Here is a 22,817-nt window from a genome sequence, read left to right on the forward strand (position 1 = left end):
AAGAGATTTAATGGACTCACAGTTCCACATGGCTGGGGAGGCCTCACAATCATGGCGGAAGGTGAAAGGTGGGTCTCACATGGCAGCAGCTGGAAGAAGAGAGCTTGTGCAGCGCAACTTCCCTTTATAAAACCATCAGATCTAGTGAGATTCATTTGCTATCTGGAGAATAGCACAGAAAACACCCGCTCCCACTATTCAATCACCTCCCACCGGGTCCCTCCCACAACAGGTGGGAACTGTGGAAGCCACAATTCAAGATGAGTTTTGGGTGGGGACACAGCCAAATCCTATCAGCGGGAAGAGGCTTGTAAGATCTTGTTTTAATGTTTGCTTTGTTGTTTAATCTGATTGCAAGTGAGGGTTAAAAACATTTTCAACCTGTTGACCATTTGCATTGTTTGCTGAATTATCTGCTCCTATTCTCTCTGAGGAAGAGTAGGTCTCCCTCAGACCTACCGAAGTCATAGCATCTTTCCTATTCATATGAAGTCTCTCTCAGTGACGGATTTCAATCCTTTGTTGTGTTGAGTTTATTTTCCCCAGGTTATCTGCTTTTTAATTTTGGTTTTCCTTTTTAAGTAGAAGCTCCAAACTTTGTGCCTTAGTGTGTGAGGATTTTTTTTTTTCTTTGATGGAGTCTTGCTCTGTTGCCCAGGCTGGAGTGCAATGGCACAATCTTGGCTCACTGCAACCTCTGCCTCCGGGTTCAACCAATTCTCTGTCTCAACCTCCCGAGTAGCTGGGATTACAGGCGCCCGCCACCACGCCCAGCTAATTTTTTTTTTTTCTTTTTTCTTTGTATTTTCAGTAGAGACGAGGTTTCGCCATCTTGGCCAGGCTGGTCTTGAACTCCTGACCTCGTGATCCACCAGCCTTGGCCTCCCAAAGTGCTGGGAATTACAGGTGTGAGCCACCACGCCCGGCCAGTGTGTGAGAATTCTTCCATCACTTTTTATCTTAAGAAATCCTCGGCCACCTGACATTTGATAAACATGACTTAAGTTTTCTTGGTCCCTGTTGTCCGGATCCATGTTTTACACTCCTGGATTTCTGTTTTCTTCTCGGGGTGGGACAATACCTCCCCTGGTGTGGCCCTCAGCCCAGGAGCGCAGAGCCCGCCGCAGAAAGACCCCTCGCCCATCTGCGCCCAGCCGTTCCCCGCAGGAGGGCTCAGGGGACCCCACGTTACTGGAATCCGTCCCGAGTCACAGCTACAGATCATTACCCACAAGCGGGGTCAAAGGCCTCTTTATGGGCGAGAAAGCGGCGGCTCAGCAGAAAGCCAAGCACTTTGGGAGGGAGGAGCTGAGGTGCTTTAATACCCTGAACAAAGGCGAAAACAACCCACGGCCAGCGGGGGTAGACCTGCTAGGCGGCTGGGCGGGGCGAGGCCACTTCCGGGTGTGGAACCCTGCCCCCGCCCCGAGCCCCGCCCTAAGCCCCGCCCATATCCCCGCCCTAAGCCCCGCCCCGGACCCTGTGGTCCCGGGATGAACTCTCAGCACAGCCAGGCTCGCTCCAGTGCCCGCCCACCGCTGACTTCATTGGCTGCCTGCCCAACCCCGCCCCCAGGAGGGCCTGCTGATGTTCGTAGCCAATCCTAAGGCGCGGCGGCGGCGGCGGGTGTTGAGTCGCGGGTCGCGGGTCGCGGGTCGCGGGTCGCCGGTCGCCGGTTGGGGGTTGCGGTGAAACCTGGGCGCTGAGGTACTGGGGCCTGGACGAGGGGGCCGCGGTCTGGCTGGGGAGCTGCGCGGGCTCGTGGCGGTACGGCGGCCTGGCCTCGCTCGTGGGTTTGCGGGCGGGCAGCCCCTCCCCGGGCTCCTAGGGGGACCCTCCAGCTGGAGGGGCGGTGACCACGACTGTCGAGGGCTGGCCCCAGGTGGCTAGGGTTGAGGTCAGAGGTCCTGCCTTATGGAATGTTAAGGCCCCGCCCGTGGAGCCCTAGGGCCGGGCCGCTCCCTATTTTCCTGTGAGCTGTTGTTGAGGCGCCCCATCCTTTCGCAGAAGGGACTCGGAGGGAAGCGGGCCTGAGAGCAGCTGCAGCCCCTAAGCTCGGACGCGAAGACTAGCCCCGCCCCCGGGCTGCCGCCGAGGTCCTGCAGGTGACCCTCAACCCCTCGAGGACCGCCGGCCGCCTCCCTCCTCTGGGCAGGCTCAGGAGTCCGCAGAGCTGGGTGTGCGCCTGTGGCCCTCGAGGGCGTGGGCGGGGAGTAGGGGTCGAGCTGGGGCCACAGGCTGTCCCCGTTTGGCCTGCTCCCCTGTGGCTCCGAAGCCAACTTTTTCTGAAGTTGTCAGTCCGCTTGTTTGAGATTTCGTTTCTGGAATCTCACCCGAACAATTTGGAGAGAGGAACAGGGGTATTGTGGCTTTGGCTGTTGACTCAAGGTGAAAATAAAAACCAGACATGGGGATGTAATGAATGCAGAGTGACCCGTGAGCAAACTGGACGATTTTCTCTGGCTGACAGGCATTTATTTTCCCCCTAGCTTGCCCCACATACTATGGGTTACACTGTTGTCAAAATAAGAGCAGTTTAGTCCCATAGTTCTAAGCAAGAGTCCTTAGCGTTGACCTTCTTAGTGAAGATACTTTGCAATGTGTAAAGCATTGAATACAAAATTGTTGTGCAAAGGTTCTGAGTTGAAGATTCTCACGGAGACTGGCAACAGCCTTTACTTTCCATTGCAAGGATCTCAACTTACTACTCTGAGACCAGAAGTAGTTGTTTCTCTACCTATGTGGGTTTTGGGGAGACAGCTATGGATGAGGAATAGGGACAGAAAAACGTATGCAATTAGAAAACACAAAGGGTTTTTATTATGCCTATCTTCTTCCATCTCAGCCAGCATAAGCACATTCTTTTTTCTACTGATGGTATTTGTTGAGTATTTGCAGTGATTCGGGAAAGGGATACTCTAACAAGACACTTTTCTTTAAACAAGGCGGTGGAGGGATGATTATGTCTTCTGTGGAATTAACCCTCGGGCTTGGTTTTCAGTAAAGAAAATGAGGCACAAGGAATTGTTAACCAAGACCTTCCAAGGCCCAGCTGTTGTCTGTAGGACTCCGACTAGCCACGTGTACACATTTAAGAATGGCAGTGGGGACTCGGGGGACTCCTCTGAAGAAGAGTCTCACGGTGCGGTTTTGCGGCCCCGGGGCAAGGAGCGCCAGAAGAGCGGTGTCCACCAGCCTCACCAGGCGGGAGCAGGTGACGTGGTGCTGCTGCAGCGGGAGCTGGCCCAGGAGGACAGCCTCAACAAGCTGGCTCTGCAGTATGGCTGCAAAGTAAGACACCCCTCAGGGGCTCTGCCCCACTTCGTTTCAAGGAACACGGGGAACTCACTGCAGGGTGGGGCCCTTGCTGCCCTTCTTAACCCTGCCAGGCCATCAGGAGAGGCCTGCTGTAGCAGCCAAGGACTCCCCTATTTAGCCAGAATTGGAAGGCAGAGGGGGAGTACCTTTAGTTCCTAACCCTGGCCCCCAAAGAGTGAGGGTTAGTACATTTCCTTCTCTTCAGGGGACTTCTCCTTTTTCTGTTTTTCTCCACACTGAAATTCTGAAACCTTTTTTCTTCTTTCGAGCACATTTTATTTTAGACCTAATGGGGCTGGAAATACCAGGCAGAATTTATCCCAGATTTCTATGGTATGCTTGCTTTTCTTGCTGCTTTTATTTTTCTGAACCTTTCTTGGTGGTAGCTTACTTGACTGGTAAAGTTTTACCTTATCTCTTTTAGAACTGCATGATCTTTTGTATGCTGTGTATCTATGTAACCCTGTTTTTCTCTTTAATTATGTTTTTAGCATTCAGAGTGATTAACAATGGCAAAGTAAGTAGGAAAGTATTTCTAGAATTGCTGCATTTTCTCCTAGATTGTAACTATTTCACTTTGCTAACACTGCTACAAATGTCTATGGCCTTCTCTAAGGGTAAATAAGCTACTTAATTAAAAAAATCTCTTTCTCCTACAAGCGTCTTATCTAACAAGGTCCAAATGTCTAAAACATGTTGTGTGGGGTGTTGCAGTCTTTCCCAGGGAAATAAACAGGTGGTCTCCGGGGACACATAGTGGTCTTTAAATTGTACTAACATTTATATTCGGCTCCGATAAACAGCTTCTGCAGGCATACTGTGTGGCTTACAGAACATGGGCTGAAAAATGAAGCCCATCCTACAAAGACTGGAATAGATGGAGTAGGCTTCTTGCTATGGTGATGTCTAAATCTGTAAAGAATATATAAAGCCTTTGATAAGTGATCAGTTTTCCTATTCAAAGTAAGTAAATTTGCTCTTAGTTTGTTAAAGGCAGAGACGAAAAGATCTCAAGGGTCTCATGCATTAGATTCGGGACATAGTAAATTAAAAATGTCCCCTACTTCGATTCAGTTACAATAACAGCAGTTGCTGAATAATTAAAATAATGGAAATGATTGATTTGAATATCTGTTGGCTGTATTCACTTTCTAGTTTAAGTGGACTTATGTGTTAAAAGTTTAGAGTTCATCTCTGATGCGTTTGGAAAGTTTTCAAACATTAGTTTGAGGGAGGGGTTAGTTACCCTTTGACTTAAATTTCCCCCTGCTTCTTAAATCTTAGTGTTTGATTATGAGAGGGGTTTGTCATGAACTTTGTTATTTGATAAAACTCACAGCATTAGTCCTTTTTCCTGACAGTTAAGTACAGTAGGTCACTTTTAATAAGTTTATATGCCCCACAGTGTTTCTGGGAAAGAAAATGCTGAGGGCATCTCTCTCAACTTTATTACAGGTCAACTGGATTCTGAGTGTGTCTGTGGAGCTGGCTGAGGCTGTGTGTTTGGTGAACGCTAACATCTCGCAGCTACTTAGTTCTGGCATGAGGGGAAGGCAGGCAGATGGGGGCACTATTGCCTCAAAGGTGGAAAAGGCTGCAACATTTATTTTAGTGCCATGGTTGTTTCACCTAAAGCATTTTGTTGCAGTTACACTTTAAAGTTTAAGAAAGATCTGTATTTCAAAACTGATCTTAAATTGTTCAAACCTATAAATCTTTAGGAATATCTGATTACTAAACTATATATTGAGGCTGAGTGAAAGCCAAAAAGAAACTTTCAGCCTAAACTAACGTTGTGTATAGCTGCAGTTTTCCAGTTTTCATCAGATTAAGTGAAGAGGGCTTGAATCATCACCCTGAAAGATTAAGAGCCACTTTTTGGAATGTTATTTTTAAGGGGCTTCACATATTTTATGATGTTTGTCTTCATGCTTTCCTAGGTTGCAGATATCAAGAAAGTCAACAACTTCATCAGAGAACAAGACTTATATGCTTTGAAATCTATTAAGATTCCAGTGAAAAACCATGGGATCCTAACAGAGACCCACAAAGAACTAAAACCCCTTCTGAGCCCATCTTCGGAGACCACAGTGACTGTGGAACTGCCAGATGCAGACAGAGCAGCCGCAGGCACTGATGCCCAGGCTGATCAACTGATGGATTTCTTTAAGGGGATTGACCAGAATATTGAGCGTGCAGTGCAGTCGGAAATCTTTTTACATGAAAGTTACTGCATAGACACCTCGCATCAGCCACTGCTCCCAGCTCCTCCAAAGATGCCAATGAATGGTGCAGATTGTGGCATTCAGTGGTGGAATGCTGTTTTCATCATGCTTCTAATTGGTATTGTCTTGCCTATCTTTTATTTGGTCTATTTTAAAATACAAGCTAGTGGTGAGACCCCTAATAGCTTGAACACAACTGTCATCCCCAATGGCTCGATGGCAATGGGTACAGTTCCAGGGCAAGCCCCTAGACTAGCAGTTGCAGTGCCAACCATCACTTCTGCAGACAGCCAGTTCAGTCAGACCACCCAGGCAGGGAACTAAGCTTTTTTTTTTTTAACAGAATCAGGCCAGCTTTAGCAGTTGGCTGTTGATATACCTCAGCTGTCATCGGCAATGTCCTAGGGGTGCTGCATTTTGCTTCCTGGGAAGGATGGACACTTTTCAGAAGTCATTGCAGTATTCTCAGTTGCACTGGCCCTGGGAATGGCCTTGCCCAGTCTAAGCCGGCAGGATCTAAGATAACAGCGACCTCAGCCTCTATCCAGAGAGGTGCAGCAAGAAAGCCATTTCCATGTGACATTTAGTGGACTGGCCATGTGTTCATAGCAGCACTGTGTGGGACCCCAAGTTGGACGTGCTCGGAGGGAGAGAAATGGCCTCTGTCAAGGGACCTGCAGTGTGAGAGCCAATGGGATCTGCACGGATCGCGGGGCTGTCGCTGTATCCTCACTTGCTGTGGAGTGGGGATTGCCTCTGAGAAGGAGTGTTTTCTGTCTCGCGGGCAATGGTGTTGTGGAATAGTCTTGGCATGCCACCCTGTTTTGGAGAGTGACAATTACAGTCGTAACAAGCCTACTTCATGTTGGCCCCCTCAGCCTTTTTGAGGCAATGCCATTTCTAGAGTTGAAAAAGCCGTGGACCCAAACTGCTACACTGTTGAATAAAGGGCAGTCCTGCTCCTGTCCTTTTAGAGCTGCTTGGTGTGACACACAGGCTGTGCCCAGTTCCGCAGGAGCTGTCCCGCAGTGTGGCTCCCTGGCTTCTCCCAGTTGGCCTTCTCAGAAGGAGCTCTTGCTGGCCAGTGTTTGGAGGGGAGGATGAGTGCCTGTCACTGAGGCTCCACCATGGGTGGCGTCTGAAGCTGGGCAGTCGCCAGGCCTGTGCTGAGAGCTGCAGCCCCTGTGCACACCTAACACGGCACGCCACCTGCTGCTTCCCTGGCTGGGTTCTTCGGAGCTCCAGAGCAAGAAGGCCGCTTAGTCCTTTTTCCCTGGGTGATGCCCCTAGAATAACACTATATACAATGTAACTCACAATGTTACAGGACCAAAGGCTTGATGGAGGGGCTAGAGGCGACCCTTGGGAAAGGCGATCAGACCACCTGAGGGAGGAAGGGCTTGCAGTTTTCCCAGCCCTTCTTGCTGCCAAGGCAGCAGTGGTGCTGTGGATGGGCTGGGGCCTGCTGGGCAGAGCCTGCTACTGCTTGGGAGTTGGTGCTACCGTGTGGCATGGAGGGGTAGGAGGGCCTGAGGTGGCTGCTGGCCCAGCCTCCAAGAGTGCTGGACAGGAGGCAGACACTGCCCAGATGCTGGGTGGAGGGACAGTGATGGCCTTTGACGCATGAGGCCTGGAGAGAAGTTTCCAAGGTCTCACCATGTAAGAGTGATTTCCGATTTCTCTCCTTTCAGTTGTGTGAAAAAAAATTGACCTGGGTTCCATTAGCAAATTGAAATCGTCTTCAGTCTTAAATTAGAGACCAGAATGATCTTCAGGATAAAAAGAACTTCTGAATCTTTGCAATAGGAAATATTTTGATCATGCAAGTGCTTTTCCAGCCAAATGTCTGTTCTCCGTGTCACTGAGGGCCACAGATTCCTCTAACATCTGTCACTGTCACTTCACCAGGCAGGCCTTGGAGTTCCATGGCAAAATCGCTTTGGTCAGACAAAGAATGTATCCTTTACTTTTCTCAAATGGAATAAAAATCATTTCTTCTGTGAAGGAAAATTGATTCCTCCTTTTTATTTTATTTGTTTATTTAATTTTTTTTTGGAGACAGTCTCACTCTTTGCCTCAGCCTCCCAAATAGCTGGGATTACAGGCACACATCACCATACCTGGTTAATTTTTGCATGTTTAATAGAGATGGTGTTTCGCCATGTTGGCCAGGCTGATCTCAAACTCCTGACCTGCCCACCTCGGCCTCCTGAAGTGCCAGGATTACAGGTGTGAGCCACTGCACCTGCCCCAACCTTTTAAAATTCGGGGAGGATTTAGCATTGAAAGATGTGAGACGCTGCTGGAGAAGATGGAGGTGTCTGTCAGGAGTGAGGCCTGTGCTGTCCCCTGCACCTGGCCACCAACTCGGGGCTTGTACTGTGCCGAAGGTGACTCAGACAGGTGCAGGACAAAGTGGTAACCAGTGCCCTAGGGATGATGGATCGCTGATTGATCTGTATACAGGCTTTAACATTGCTTTATTAGGTGTACATAAGAATACACAATACTCACTTCCTATTCCATATATTACTGCATTTTCAGTGTCTTTGGGGAGTGAATGTTTTAGAGAAATAGTTAGGTTTGCTATCTAGTCTCCAGTCTTTTTGGTTGGACTATAGTGCTGACTGTTGACGCCCAAGGAATCTCCGTTGTCAAGAAAATGTTGCTTTAATTTTACTCTGGAGAGAGAGAGCTGCAGGGACTAAGCAGATGCCCCAGGGTCACTCAGGACCTCCACTGCCCAGCAGAGGTGAGGAAGGTGTGGCCCAGCCTAGGTGCATGCTGGGGGAACAGTCAAGGCTCTGCCATGCAAGGTGGTCTGCACTGCAGTGGGTGGAGTGTGCAGGGGAGGGGTGACAGGAGACATGCCTGAAGTCATGGAATTAAGAGCCACTTGGGGCTGGGCGTGGTGGCTCACGCCTGTAATCCCAGCACTTTGAGAGGCCAAGGTGGGTGGATCACTTGAGGTTACGAGTTCGAGACCAGCCTGGCCAATATGGTGAAATCCCCTCTCTACTAAAAATACAAAAATTAGCTGGGCCTGATGGTGTGGGCCTGTAGTCCCGGTTACTTGGGAGGCTGTGGCACAGGAATGGCTTGAGCCTGGGAGGCAGAGGTTGCAGTGAGCCGAGATCTGGGAGATCTAGGAGACAAAGCGAGACTTAGAAGAAGAAAAAAAAAAAAAAAGCCAGTTGAGACAGTGGAAGCCTGGGCTCAGCTGTAGGAAAGGCTCAAAGAGCCATGACCATTTCCTCTTTGGGAAAGACTGGGCTGCAGCAACAATCATATAAGCCATGGTGCTCCCTGGATCCACAGTGTTCTAAGAGCTTCATACGCTCACCCACTTTACCTTCACTACTTCCCCACGAGGCAGGCACTTCTATCCGCATTTTACAGATGGAAAAAGTAAGCTACCTACGACCACACAGCTAGTAAATGGGGGTGTTTGGGAGCCTGTGCTCTTCATCCCTTTCTGCTCAGCCACCTGCTTGACAGTCCACTGTGGGCCTGAGGTAGGACACCCATGGCATGATCCAGGCTCACAGAACATGGGGGGTGCTCAAGGTCTCCCAAGTCAGGGCTTCAGGAGGGGACAGCAGAGAAAATTTCTACTGGCCACCTGGCGTACTGGCCTCACAGTGATAAGAAAAGTTACATCCATTGCCTGAATCGCAGTAATTGTAGAATCAGCATTTACCTGCCCATTTTCTTGGTGCAGAATCAACTGGATTTAGCCTGTGAGCCAATGAACCAGGCCCCTTGACTTTGAGAAACAGACTGTCAGGAAAGGAGCCTCCCTTAGCTGCTTCCCTCCCAGCACTTAATGCCTTGCGACAGCTCTTCCAAGCTTATTTCCAGAGACAGGGTATGGCTGGCTTCAGGCCAGGCAGGGGAACGGGGCTCGGGGGAGTGTGGATAGCATCCACCTTGCCTGTTCTCCAAGTTTGGCAGAGTGGAGCTGCTGTGAGGAAAGGCAGCCTCCTTGCTCCTGCACCGCCAATCAGATCCCATTGCCCCTGGAAGGACCAGTGTGGTGATGAAGTGCAGCTCCAACCTGTGACCTGTTTCCCTTCCCGTTCCTGCTCAGAGCTTGCAGAGAGATTGCACCACAGTGCCAGTGAGGAGGCAGGGAGTCCCTACCACAACCTGGGGGAGACTTTCTCACACCTTTGGAAAACACTGGGTGGTTGTACATCACCATTTCACTATCCCGAATAAAGAACATGGGCTACTTTCCATCCATCCATCCATAACCTTCCAGAACACCAATTATACCAAGAGGTGATGGGATAACATGACATGGCCCCTGCCCTCAAGGTGCTTATAACCTAGTGGGATAAGACCTATGCCAGGGCTGGGCGTGGTGGCTCACACCTATAATCCCAGCACTTTGAAAGGCTGAGGTGGACAGATTGCTTGAGCCCAGGAGTTCGAGACCAGCCTAGGCTGAACATGGTGAAACCCCATCTGTACCGAAAAATTACAAAAATTAGCCAGGCGCAGTAGCATGCGCCTGTAGTCCCGGCTACTTGGGAGGCTGAGGTGGGAGAATGGCTTGAGCCTGGGAGGTGGAGGTTACAGTGAGCTGAGATTGTGTCGCTGCACTCTGCCTGGGCGTCGGAGCCAAACCCTGTCTCAGGAGAAATAATGAAACTTTTAAAAAAGACCTTTGCCAGAGAAGAGTTATGGTAGAACATGCCCCACAGAGGGAAATGTATAACAAGTGGTTAATAAAACAAAGGGTTTTCTGGAGGAGATGACATTTCCTTAGTGAACATCTGAAAGAAGGCTGGGATTTAGTACTATGGCAGAGGATGGTTCTTTTCAAAGAACACTGTTGAGTGTGAGCGAAGGCCTAGAGGCTGGAAACGGGGGACTATGTAGACAGGGAACTGTGAGTAGTCTGGTGGCCTGGCATGAAGGAAATGTAAACGGAGCTGTGGGAAAATGCTGCAGTACTAGTTTGAGGCCAGGTTCTAGGCAGCCCTGAATTCCACATTGAAGTGATCTGCACATGATTTGATGGACAGTGGGAAGCTATTGAAAGGCTTGGAGCAGTAGAGAGTTGATGAGCCCTGAAGTGAAGAATGATAGTCACAGTTTTGGAGAGGCTTGGTTGGAGGAGTGGAGACCTTAAGAGGTGATTGTCTCAATTTGTACTCATGGGATTTTAATTTACAGAGGTGATGCATGACAACATGGAGACATTCCTTCTTCCTGATGTCATCGCAAGAAGTTTTACTACTTGTAATTCTCAAGAGAAGGGGGCACACCAGGTCCCACAGGGCCACATGGGGGATGCACCAATGTTGGTCAGGAGGCAGAAAGGAGCCAGGGGCACGCTCAGGCCACAGCCTTCATCGTGTTTCTGTGGGAAGGGGCAGGCAGGGCAGGGAGAACAGGCTAGTCCCGGGAGCAGCAGTCTCTCCTCAGTCAGCAAGGCCCCCAAAGCCAGAGCATCAAGAATACAGAAGATAAGAACCAGTTTCTACAATAAGAAAGTTAATACAATTGGCTTTGTGAGGAAGGGATGCCGAACAGACAGATGCAGAATCTAAGAAAGCCCAGAAGAGTGATGCGGCTCAGAACTGGCAATGTGATTCTGAGGAGCCTTGGTGTGGCTTTCTTCATATTTCTGTTTGGGACTCATTGTTTCTTGGATCTGTGGATTTATATAGCTTCATCTAATCTGGACACATTTTAGCCATTATTTCTTTGAAAACTTTTTCCTCATCATTTCCCTCCAATTATAGAGCTCATTTGTATTTTCTTCTGTTTTATTTTGGATAGTTTCTATTGCTGTTTTCCTTTGTAGTGTCTGTCTAATCTATAGTAATTCCATTCAGTGCACCTTTTTTTTTTTTTTTTAGACAGAGTCTTGCTCTGTTACCCAGAGTGGAGTGTACTGGCGCGATCTTGGCTCACTGTAACCTCTGCTTCCTGGGTTCAAGTGAATCTCCTGCCTCAACTTTCCAAGTAACTGGAATTACAGGTGTGCACCACCATGCCTGGCTAATTTTTGTGTTTTTAATAGAGATGAGTTTTCGCCATGTTGCCCAGGCTGGTCTCAAACTGACCTCAAGTGATCTGCCAACCTCGGCCTCCTAAAGTGCTGGGATTAGAGGCCTGAGCCATCAGCCTCGCCCAGTGCATCTTTTACTACAGGTCTTTTTAATCTCTAAAGGTTCTATTTGGGTCTTTTAAATATCTTCTATTTCATCATTGTGTTTATATATTCTGACACATGGAGTATATTTGTAAATAGCTGTTTTAACATCCTTATCTTCTAATTCCATCATTTATGTCATTCTGGGTCCATTGGTTGATCTCTCCCCCCATCTGCCTCCCATTATAGATTGTATGTTCTTGTTTTTCTCTGTGCGTGGTAATTTGTTGTTGGATGCTAGACATGGTGAATTTTATGTTGTTGGATGCTGGATTTTGTTGTCTTCCCTTAAATAGTTTGTGCTTTGTCCTGGGGCATGGTTAGTTGGAATCAGTTCCATCCTTCCGAGGCTCACTCTTCTGCTATGTTAGGGCAGGTGTAGAGCAGCGTGTAGTGAGGACTCATTCGGCCCTGCTCCCAGGGCGATGCCTTCTGAAGGTTTTTTCAATCCTGCTCCTGTGGTGATGCCTATTGTTTTTTTTGAGATGGAGTCTCACTCTATCGCCCAGGCTGGAGTGCAGTGGTGCGATCTCGGCTCACCGCAAACTCCACCTCCTGGGCTCACGTCATTCTCCTGCCTCAGCCTCCTGAGTAGCTGGGACTACAGGCGCCCTCCACAACGCCCGGCTAAGTTTTTTGTATTTTTAGTAAAAACGGGGTTTCACCATGTTAGCCAGGATGGTCTTGATCTCCTGACCTCATGATCTGCCCGCCTCGGCCTCCCAAAGTGCTGGGATTACAGGCATGAGCCACTGCGCCTGGCGATACCTTTTTAAGATTCTCCGAATGCTGTGTGTGTTAGAAGGTCTCATGACCTGACACACACAGCATTAATAACCTAGTTAATAATCACCTAATAATCTATCTGGTGGGAACACAGGTTATTCCTGGCCCTGGGTAAGCTCTGGGAATTGTCCCGCCTACTTTTTATGTTGGCTCTTTTCCTTGACTCTGTTATTTCCTCACATGCATGTACAGCCAAAGACTTGGGGGAATCTCTGCCCAGCTTCCCCCTCCCCAGTACTGTGCCCCCACAAATTCTACATGCCTCAGACTCCCTGAACTCCAAACTCCATCTCCTCAACTTGGCAAGGCCACCTGGCTCTGTCCTAAGGTTTGCAAACCCTCCAGGCGGTGAGCTGGGGCACTCATCAGTTTCACCTGGTTTATTTCGTCTCTGAAAGATCACTGTCCTGCACTGCCTACTGTCCAACGCCTCATATATTTTGTTGGATTCTTTAAGGTGAATGAATACACCTGGTTGCTGTTATTCTAATATGGCCAGAAGCAGAATATCATAGGCCAGGGGCAGGGGAGGGGCAGCCAAAATGGTGGCATGATGGGGCAAGACTGGTTCTGAGGCAGGGCCAGGGGAGCAGGCCTGTCAGTGGACTCTAATGTGTGAGCCTGGACTGGATCATGGGACAGGAAGCCAAAAGGGGCAGATTTTCTTCGAAAGACTTCGGAACAAATCCACTAAATTCCATGCACTGTGAAACGGACAGCTGCTCTGGAGGTGTGCGGTTGACTTAGTTCAATCAACACGACTACATTCCCCCTGTCAAGTGCCAGGCTCCCTGTATGTGACAGTCTTAGCCCAGCTGAGTAGTTGGAAAGGAAGGACAGCCCATGTACCCATCATCCAGGCAGTGGCAGTGTCACCCTGGCTCCTTATTGCCACTTTGAGATCACTGCTCCTCCCTCCTCCCTAAATCCTCCAGCTTCTTTGAAGCACGTGTTATCAGAACACAGTTCCTGCCCCATTTCCTTGTTGCATCATCTACAGATCTCCTGGTCACTTCCTCTCCTTCTCTGATGACTTTAGCACCCGTCTTCATCCTTAATATCCCTGCAGGTCAGTGCTTCCCCATCTTCTTCAGGTTGTATCACATATAGAAAAGAATCAAATATGTCTAGCACCCCGAGGTAAACCAGAGGGGATCTGACGATCTTCACATGAACCTTACTGTCTTAGATAGACAAAGGGGGCAGTGATAGTTTTGTTCTGTTTTGGTTCATTTTTGAAACGGGTGGTAGAAAAGCATGCTTTTATGCTGATAGGAAAGATCTAGGAGAGAGGGAGAAATTGATCCTGCCAGAAAGAGGGGATAGTTGCAGAAGTGAAGACCTTGAGAAGGAGATGAGACCCAGGATACAACACAGAAGGCTTGGGCTTAGATAAGGGCACCAAGGTCCTTCGACAGCGCCTGGAGGGAAGATTCCTGGATATCACGTGGGAAGGTGAGGTCGGTCTCATCAGATTGCATCTATTTTCTCAATGGAAAATGTGAGGGGAAGTAACCAGCTGAGAAGAGAAGGAAGTGGTCTTGGAGGTGTGAAAGGAGAGGAGATGCAGTAAAACAGTTATGTCTGAAAGGGAGGAAGCCAGCATACTAGGGAGCTGCAGCTGCATCTCTGGGCAGTGTTGAGAGCCATTTACAATTCGTGGTCATGAGGAATGAAAATAGAAAGTCCAGAATTAGCCCCTTTACTCAGTGGAGTAAAGGTGAACTTTTTAATAAATGGTAGTGGGACAAGTTGAGAGCTTTACATTTTTGTATTTTTCTTTTTGTAGAGAGGAGGTCTTGCTGTGCTGCCCAGGCTGGTCTCGAATTCCTGGGCTCAAGCAATCCTCCCACCTCAGCCTCCCAAAGTGCTGGGATTATAGATGTGAGCCACCACACCTGGCCATAGAGAGCCTTTTGTAAACACATAAAATTAGATCCATATATAAGAACAAATTCCAAATAGATCAGCAATCTAAAAGATGAAACCATACTAGAACAAGAATACATGGGTGGATTCCTCTCTAACCTTGGTGTATGGAAAGTATCTCCAAATATAACTCAAAATCTACAAGCAATGAGATTGATAAATTTGACTCCATAAAAATAAAATTTTGCATGACTAAAGTACCACAAAAAAGTTATTCATAGCACATACACCAGAGGGTCAATATCCCTAATATAAAAATACCCCTTACAAGTTGGGGAATGAAAATAAAAAAGTCTAATAGAAAAATGGGAAAAAGACAGGAACAGAAATTCACACACTTGAAAGAGATTAAAATGTTCTCAAACATATAAAAAAATGCTCAATTTGAGGCAAATTACAACATTGAGATACACTTCTCAGACTGGTAAAAATAAAAAATATGACTGCACTCTGTTGGCAAGGATGTCCGCATCCACTACTGGAGGAAATGCAAATTGATACATCTCTGGAGGCAAATTTGGCAATACCTTGCAAAACTACATGTGAACTTCCTCAGCAATCCCACCTCTAAGGAATCTATCCTGAAGATACAGCTTTAAAAATACAAATATACACGTGTAGGGCTATTCACTGACGACTGCGGAATATTGGGAACAGCCTAAATTCCTGCACATGGGTTAGCACTATGGTACATCCACATCGTGGATGAAAACATCTATGAACTGATCACTCTAAGGAGTGATTACCAGATAGACTATTAAGTGGAAAAAGCAAAGCTGCTTATTTGTACAAGTAGAGGAAGGCTTAAACCAGAAACTAAGGAGACTAGTTGTCTCTAGGGGTTGGTGGGAGCGGCAAGGATAGGAATAGGCTAGCAGGGGTGAAGAGAGAATGTTTTTCTGAGCATCTTTTTTGTATAGCTTGGAAACACAGTAATGTTTCAGATACTATTCATATACCCCTCAAAATAAATCATTAAAACCAACTAGGATGGGGGAGGGTGCCGAAAGTGAAATAAAACACGAACAGATGAAGCTAACCATGTTACAAATGAGTAAGATAACCATACTGAAGAGATTGGGAACTATAAGTAACTGGAAACCACTGTCTTGACTGGATAGTGTAAGGTCAAAGGCAAAACCACAAAACCACATAAATGCTCTCATCTAGTCAGTCAATGTGTGTTCCCTACACGGGTACGGGCAGTTCTGGAAATAAGTGTACACTGGAACTGAACAATAAGTAAAAGGACCATAGATAGTAAGAGCTGGGTTCCCTACCACAGGAGAAAGACGTTACAAATGAGCAAAGGCTAAAAGGAACCCTGGGGCATTGAATTGGAATCCAAAGCATTAGTGGAAACCATGGCTTTTGACACATTTAGGTAATTAGGAATATGTATGTGTGTGTGTGTGTGTGTGAGCACAACTACATGTATTTCCTTGTTGTGTCTGAAGAGCCCGAAAGAGGTGACACCCTAGTAACAATAATCACATCTAGTGCCCAGATCTGGTTTCCAAATACCATTCTCCAATAAAAGGAACCAGGAACTGTGGAAAAAGTGGTTGACCCAGCAATACGAGTGTGGAGCATCTTGTGGTGCCAGAAAGGACATGCTAAAGGGGTTGGAGAGACACATGGAAGGCCACCTGATCGAGCTAATGGCCAAAGCTGGAACAATTGGAGGAGCAAAATAATGACAGTACTGGATTATAACCCACAGGAAAAATAAAATCCGAGTCCACAATGATACAATGAGTTAAAGAAATGAAAGGGGACAGCTGTTCCTCGCAGCAGAATTCCAGTGAATAAATGTGGAAGAGAACAGGTGGCTACCACAGCTGTAGACAAGATGCAAAATTAGTGGGTGAAAATATAACCCTGCATAGTCTCAAGGTATCTCCCCCAATATATGTATCAATTACAAAGGGAGAGAGTGTAACTTTTTACATTGAAGAAACCCTGTAAAAACCACTGAACCAAGTGATCAAAGTTAGTGTCACCCGGAATAAGACATCAACATGGACTCCAAGATGCATTAAGGACACATCATTTCTGTGGTATTCTTGCCAAAATGCACAACTTCATTCCAATCATCACATCAGACAAATCCACATTGAGGGGTATTAGGCAAAATAACTGATCAGTACTCAAAAGTGTCAAAGGTTATACAAGATAAGAAAAGCTGTAACAAGTGACAAAGGGAATGTGGGATCCTCGATCGGATCCTAGAACAGGCATGAGTGGAAAAAATGGGGAGAGTCAAGTAAGTTATTTAGTGAAAAATGCTGTATCAATATTAATTTCTGGGTTCTCATACTTGTACTATGGTTATGTAAATGTTAGCATTAGGGAAAGCCCGCTGAGGGATATGTGGAAACCACATTATTTTCCCATCTCTCTGTAACTCAAAAGTTGAGTTCAAAATGAAGTGTATATAGTAAGTAAAAAAAGGGGGGACTGTGTAGTGAAACCAGTTAGTACAACTGATTTCTTTCTTCCACAGCTGCGTTTGCTTTGGTTAGCTAGAAAGCAGGCACATCGTGCATCTCTAAGAAAGTGACTGGAGTGTAGGCCCTGGCCTCTAAGCTGAGTAAGCTGCCCTGTCAATTTGGGTCATCTGGGAAGCAAGACAGGTGAAATTAGGAGCACCAAAGCTTTACACCCCAGCTATGTGCACTTGGGGCTGGGGCTGCCCGGGAAGAGCTCGTCCTCAGCCCAAAGCCTGCAACAGCTGGGATCAGGGCTTACCTCACAGATGGGGCTCAGCAGCTCTCTGTGGGATGAGGACACGAGCCCACTCGACGCAGAACATCGGGTGTTTTACGCCCCAATCTGAAACCTCCTGGCCCCGTGGAAGATGGGAAGAAACACTCCTCTTCCTCTCAGTTTTACAACTGAGTGGTCCTTGGGGCCGCTTGTGAGCACTGGACCACCGACGGAGCAGGCTGCGGCCCATCAGCTGGCACAGGACTCCAACTGAAAATCATCTTGGCTGGTGCCACAGAATCAGCCTGAAAACAAGATACCGCCTAGAGCAAGGCACCCAGGGGAGCCAAGCAGGAAAACGTAATGAATTGATTTTAAGTAGCTGCAGCTGTGATTAGAGTATTTTTAGCCACAGGACTCAACCAGCTTTCAAAACCTGCTAATAAGAGCCCCACTGTAGCCAGCACAGAAATTTAGTTTTCAGTTTAACACCAGGAATCTGCTTAGCTAGGAGCTGGCTTAGAAGGCACATCAGAAGGAGAGAACATTTTCTACTGAAAGTTGAAGATTTTTCATTTTCTAGCTGAATTATAACAAAGGGAGATGACCATTAAGTGCCTGCCAGCATACTGGGACGTACACCTATCATTTTTGAGAAGAAAATTCAATTCATGCCAGTAAATCTGTCTTCTGCTGCCTCTAGCTCAGCATCATGTATGTATTTTGGGCAAAACTAATCATTTCACACCCTCGACTTTAGAGAGACACAGAATCTAACGATGGTTCTAACGCACCCACCCCGTCTAACACGCTTTGGCGTATTTTCTGAGAAGCAGTTACTGGAGGCCGAATGGATTCCGTTCATCCACAGCGCTGTGCATGCAACAGCTGGATTAGGCCCCGTTGGGACTGCATGGCCCACTGCATCCTACAGGCTCCAGGGCTGCCCAGGAGGGATGGCCTGGGGGCCGACAAGGGGGAGGCGAGTGGGGGCGCTGGGACGGTTTCCTTGACCCTGTCTCAACCCAGAGAAAGGGGCCCTGCAGGTGAAAGAGGTCTTCGTGAAAGGAATGAAAAAGGAGAGGGCTTTAGGGGAAGGGGCGCCTGGTGGCAAAGCCAGCGCCTTGTTTCCCCAGGCAAACATGACAGAGTCTCGATGCACAGTAAGAGCCAGTCCGTCTTTACTGGAGTGAGTGCGGGAGACAAACAGTTTACAACAACCTTTAGCATTGTCTTCACCATTTGATAAAAAGTTCACTATTATATTTATTGTATAATGAAGAAAAACAACACATTCAGGGAAAAATTGAGATTAACTTATTTTTCTTAAAAGGTTCATCTCAAGGATGGCAACAAAGTCCAGCTTGTGCCGCCAAACGGTTTTACATGATCAAACCGTGTACAGCTTCTTGTGTGAACTGTTGACTACAAACATTTACCAAATACATAAATCTCTTTAAAAAAGCCATTTTAAATATAGCAAAGCAGTGTCTTCTTGCACAGCAAAGTGAAGAAAGTTTCTACAGAGAAATAGAAGTTTTACATTTGTAAAATCTTTTTCACATTCTAATCATCTAGCTTCTTAAGATCCAATGCCAGGAGTTTTCAGGTTCCTTATTTACTATGTATTTCTTGTGCGCATGATGGTTATTAGAGAAATTATGTTAATGCATTACTAGTTGTCCTTCTAGTTAAAGGAAATGGTAAAACATGTATTGTTCTTTTAGAACAAACCCCTGATTTAGTCTACAACACAATGGACATAATTGGGCTCAAAAGATGGAGTTTAGATTGGGACCACCTGTGTACACACAATGGTGACTTTAACTCGCAGTGGAGTGGCGATTAGAGTACTAAAGAAGTACAGCTGTTGGAAACTGTACTTTAACCAGTGCAATTTACTCTAAGCTTTTTTTGCTTTTGTTTTTTAGTAATAAAATACTTCTGGAGGGATAAAATTTTCTTGCAATGGTGTCTCATACAAAACACGAGTCTAAAAGGGTAAGAAAAGACGGTTCTAAAGCAACACCATTAGCGTTGTCCCCGCTCTAGGCTGGTTTCCACCCAGAGATGTGGATGTGGGTGTGTTCACACATGAGCGTCTGGGTGAGAGATGTCTGTCAAGTCCATATGCTCCATGCCACACTGGGCGTATGGGAAAAAGGTTAACAGTCAAATATTCAGTTCCTGAAATGGAATACATTGTTACTTGGTCAGTGTAATTTAAATACAAACTCCGAGCCTTGAGTAATATTATTTTAGAAAACAGTAGTTGTACTGATTATAAACCTGCATAGAAAGAAAGACTATTGAGATACAGTCAGAAAAGCCATCTCATAAGGCACACAAGAAAATAGACAGTAAATGTGAATGTGTTAACTCCTATTCCAATGTACAGCAGAAGTTCATGAACATGCATAAATAATAACGAAGGAATCACTTAACACTTTCAAAGCTATAAATGGTTTACAAAGTGGTAAGGATTATTTTGGAACTTCAGTGTTGGGAGACTGTCTTGTTTGGATTAGGTGTGGTCTTATGAAGAAATGTGCCTGTAAGTAGTTCAGTAAAATAAGTACATTTTTAAAGAAAAATCCTTTCTGAATAAGAGCCAAATGTCTATACTGAAGAGAGGAGACAGCATGTCATCCTCCTTTTTTTGGCCTCTCTCAAAAGTGACTGCCCAAACTGCCATGAGAACAGAACCTCCAGTTTGCAGCCTGTGGTGCACACGTTTCTCCTGCACTGATCACACCTGTGTGTCAGTCAGGAAATCTGGCTGATGACTTGTCACAAACAGCAAATGAGGAAAATGTCAAAAGGAACATAATTTGGGGGTGGTGGTGAGGGGAACAAAATGTACGTAGAAATTGTAGGTAGCTGCTCAATATTGTTTAAAATATAAAATAGCAATATTTAAACCCTTGAGTTTTTCAGCAAAAGGAGTATTTAAAAATCTACAATGAAAGATATACAGGACTTTGAATTTTGCTCATGGCACAAGCCCAGTAAGTGGATGAACTTGCTATCATCCATTAGTTGTCTTCCTGAAAGAATAAGGCCTTGTTCAAAATCCAAGCTGAGGGTGGCACTAATTCCAATTAGAATGGCAAGAGTCATGCCAAGGACCGGCACCTTAAGAGCGTTTCTCCCCGCATACCAAAGCTTTATCTCTGCGATGTGCAGAAGAGCTGATAATGGTAGGATTTTGTAACCAGCTGCATCATTCTGTTTTCAGATGGTCAAGGAAAAAAGATCCCTTTCCCCACGAGTATTTTCCCCTAATCATTTACCACTTATAAAACCTTTGTGCTCATCTACTATTTTGCCATTTTCTCTAATATTAATTAAATTAGGTCAGCTTTTTCTACTATATTTTTTTCCTCACAAAAGGCAAGTTTTAAATAATGCCTTATAAAATTTGTTACAACACATTTTATACTTATGCAGGATGAACTTAACACCAATTTTTTTGCCACTTTGCTATTTATGTACACATATAAAATATATAATGATGCTCAACCCATACAGCACAAAGATTACAATGTAACATCACACATTCACCACCAGTGAGGGGAGAAACCCCTTTATACAATCCTCTGAAAAAACTGGGCTAATAATTAAAATCCAAAGTACAGTATATTTAACAAAATAGTAAATATTAAACAGTGAATACTTAATAAAGGACCTCGCCTTTTCCCCCCAAATTGGCGGCAATCCACAAAAATATACTTTTTAATCTGGTGACCATACAATACATAGGTACTTACATCAAAGGTGATAATATATTTAAGATGCTATATACACAAAGAGTTTGGCTCAACTTTTAATTTACATATAGAATAAGTGTTCATGGCTTTTTTTTTCCAAGGTTCTGCTTGCAAGATATTTTTGTTTTCCCCTCTTAAAATAAAACTAAAAAGTTAAACCAAGATAAAGCTATTCTCTAAAAAAAAGTTACAACATATAGCTTTGGCTTATATAAATAATTCATAGCAGAATGTGTTCAAAAGTAGTGAATATAATTTTATATATAGTCATCAATTCATAAGGGTGTTTTCTTTCATATAAAATATACATGAGCTAAAATCAGTTTCTTTAATTTTTAAGATATGAATGTAAAAAGAAACTTCTGACATATTCCAATTATAACTTAATATATTAATTTTACTTTGTTAATGCTCTATATTTCTAGGCTAGTATTTTCTGAATATCTCATGCGTGTTTTCTATTCTCTTTCTTTATTAGCTAAAGATCACTTCTTGACCCAATACATTTTTGCACGTGCAAAACAGTTATGTGTGGGGCTTTTTTGTTTTGTTTGTTTTTTAATATCAACAGCCCTTTCCCATGCACCCCTTTGCAACAGACACCCATGCCAGGTTGAATAATATAAATGACATTTTATGTACAGTATTGCTTTCTTGGTTCCTGCTTTTCTACTGCTCTGTTCTACAAAGCATTTTCTCTGAAGTAACTACAGTCACCGCACAGTTAAATAAAACAAGTAGGGGGCCCTCTAGGTTTCTGCAAGCTAGTGTGGGAGAATTATATATGGGTACACGTTTCTCTGCAAAAACTGGTTATCTTTATGAAACAAGTAGTCCAAGGAAGTGCCAGACTGGTCTGTGCCTACAGGGTGCTTTGTCTGCCATGGGACACACATCTGCAGACCTACAAGGAGTTTGCAGGTAAGTGCCTGATTCTGTGTATGTAACACACACCCACACATACACACACACTCACACCCACATACATATATATGTAAAGGGATATATATATGTATGTACATATAAATATATTGAACTCATGTCCTTATTTACCGATTTAGATATGTAGGGCAGTTCACTGCAGTAACACAAAAGTACAAACATCAGCCTGGAAGCCTTAGGTCACCCACGCGTCCATCCTCATTCGCTTTACAGAAGGGCTTTCTCTGTCCTCAGTGTTTGGGGGTCGGCCAAGCACAATTGGAGAATGGAAGTCGCCCCGTGGATCCTCCCGATCACTGCCATCATAGGAGCTACTAGAGCTGCTCAGACTGTCCACAGGGGAGCGCCCCATTTCCTGTCGGGGCTGGGGCTGCGGGGGTTGTGGCTGTGGCTGTGGCTGTGGCGGCTGTGGCGGCGGCGGCTGCTGCTGCTGCTGGAAGCCCGATGGGGTCATACGATCCCGAGGAGGTGAAATTGGTTCGGACTTAATGTTGATGTTTTGGTTGGTATTAATGGATAAATTGGAACCCTGAGATAACTGCCCTCCAGCACTGAAGGAAAAAAAGAGAGAGGTCAATGGCTTGCGAGTGCCTCTGCAAAACTGGGATGATACAGTACAGACACTGCCTGATGGAAAAGGGCCCAGAGTCTGAAATCTTGTCAGAGTTCTCCAAGACTGGTTTGGGTCATTTCCTTCCGTGTTTGGCACAAAAGGAAATCCCGTCTTCCTGGGAGGAAAGAAAACAGTACCATCGAGCCCTTACGTTACTTGGTTCTGTTGTTACCCACAATGTTGGTACTCTTGCAGCTGAAGTATCCAAAACAATGTCAGTGTCTTAATGCTGTGCAGGGACCAGAAAGAGGAACAGCACAGCAGCCTCATCTGCGCACTGTCTCTTCTTCCTCAGCATCTGCTCACCATCTGCTCTGGCCCTGTGACAGGGCACATCTCTTTTATCCTCGCAACAC

The 22,817-nt window shown here is 45.8% G+C and overlaps 2 protein-coding genes across 11 annotated transcripts in view; one reads left to right on the forward strand and one right to left on the reverse strand.

The window, feature by feature from the left end:
- Positions 1–1,600: 1,600 nt before the first annotated feature.
- LYSMD4 (LysM domain containing 4) lies at positions 1,601–6,434 on the forward strand. Its single transcript, XM_037987636.2, is given in 6 exon segments — positions 1,601–1,707; positions 3,002–3,291; positions 3,588–3,631; positions 3,634–3,651; positions 3,810–3,835; positions 5,259–6,434. Coding segments are annotated over 5 exon segments (891 nt in total). The 5' UTR covers positions 1,601–1,707; positions 3,002–3,097; the 3' UTR covers positions 5,868–6,434.
- An 11,861-nt stretch (positions 6,435–18,295) lies between these two features.
- Positions 18,296–22,817, reverse strand: part of MEF2A (myocyte enhancer factor 2A) — a 162,537-nt gene continuing 158,015 nt past the window's right edge. For all 10 annotated transcript variants that reach the window (XM_007990556.3, XM_007990552.3, XM_007990554.3 and 7 more), the window contains one exon: positions 18,296–22,399. In XM_007990556.3, the coding sequence (XP_007988747.1) occupies positions 22,024–22,399 (376 nt within the window). In that variant the 3' untranslated portion in view covers positions 18,296–22,023. The remainder of the gene's footprint in view (positions 22,400–22,817) is intronic.

This window comes from Chlorocebus sabaeus, chromosome 29, assembly GCF_047675955.1.
Source record: "Chlorocebus sabaeus isolate Y175 chromosome 29, mChlSab1.0.hap1, whole genome shotgun sequence".
Lineage (NCBI taxonomy): Eukaryota > Metazoa > Chordata > Mammalia > Primates > Cercopithecidae > Chlorocebus > Chlorocebus sabaeus.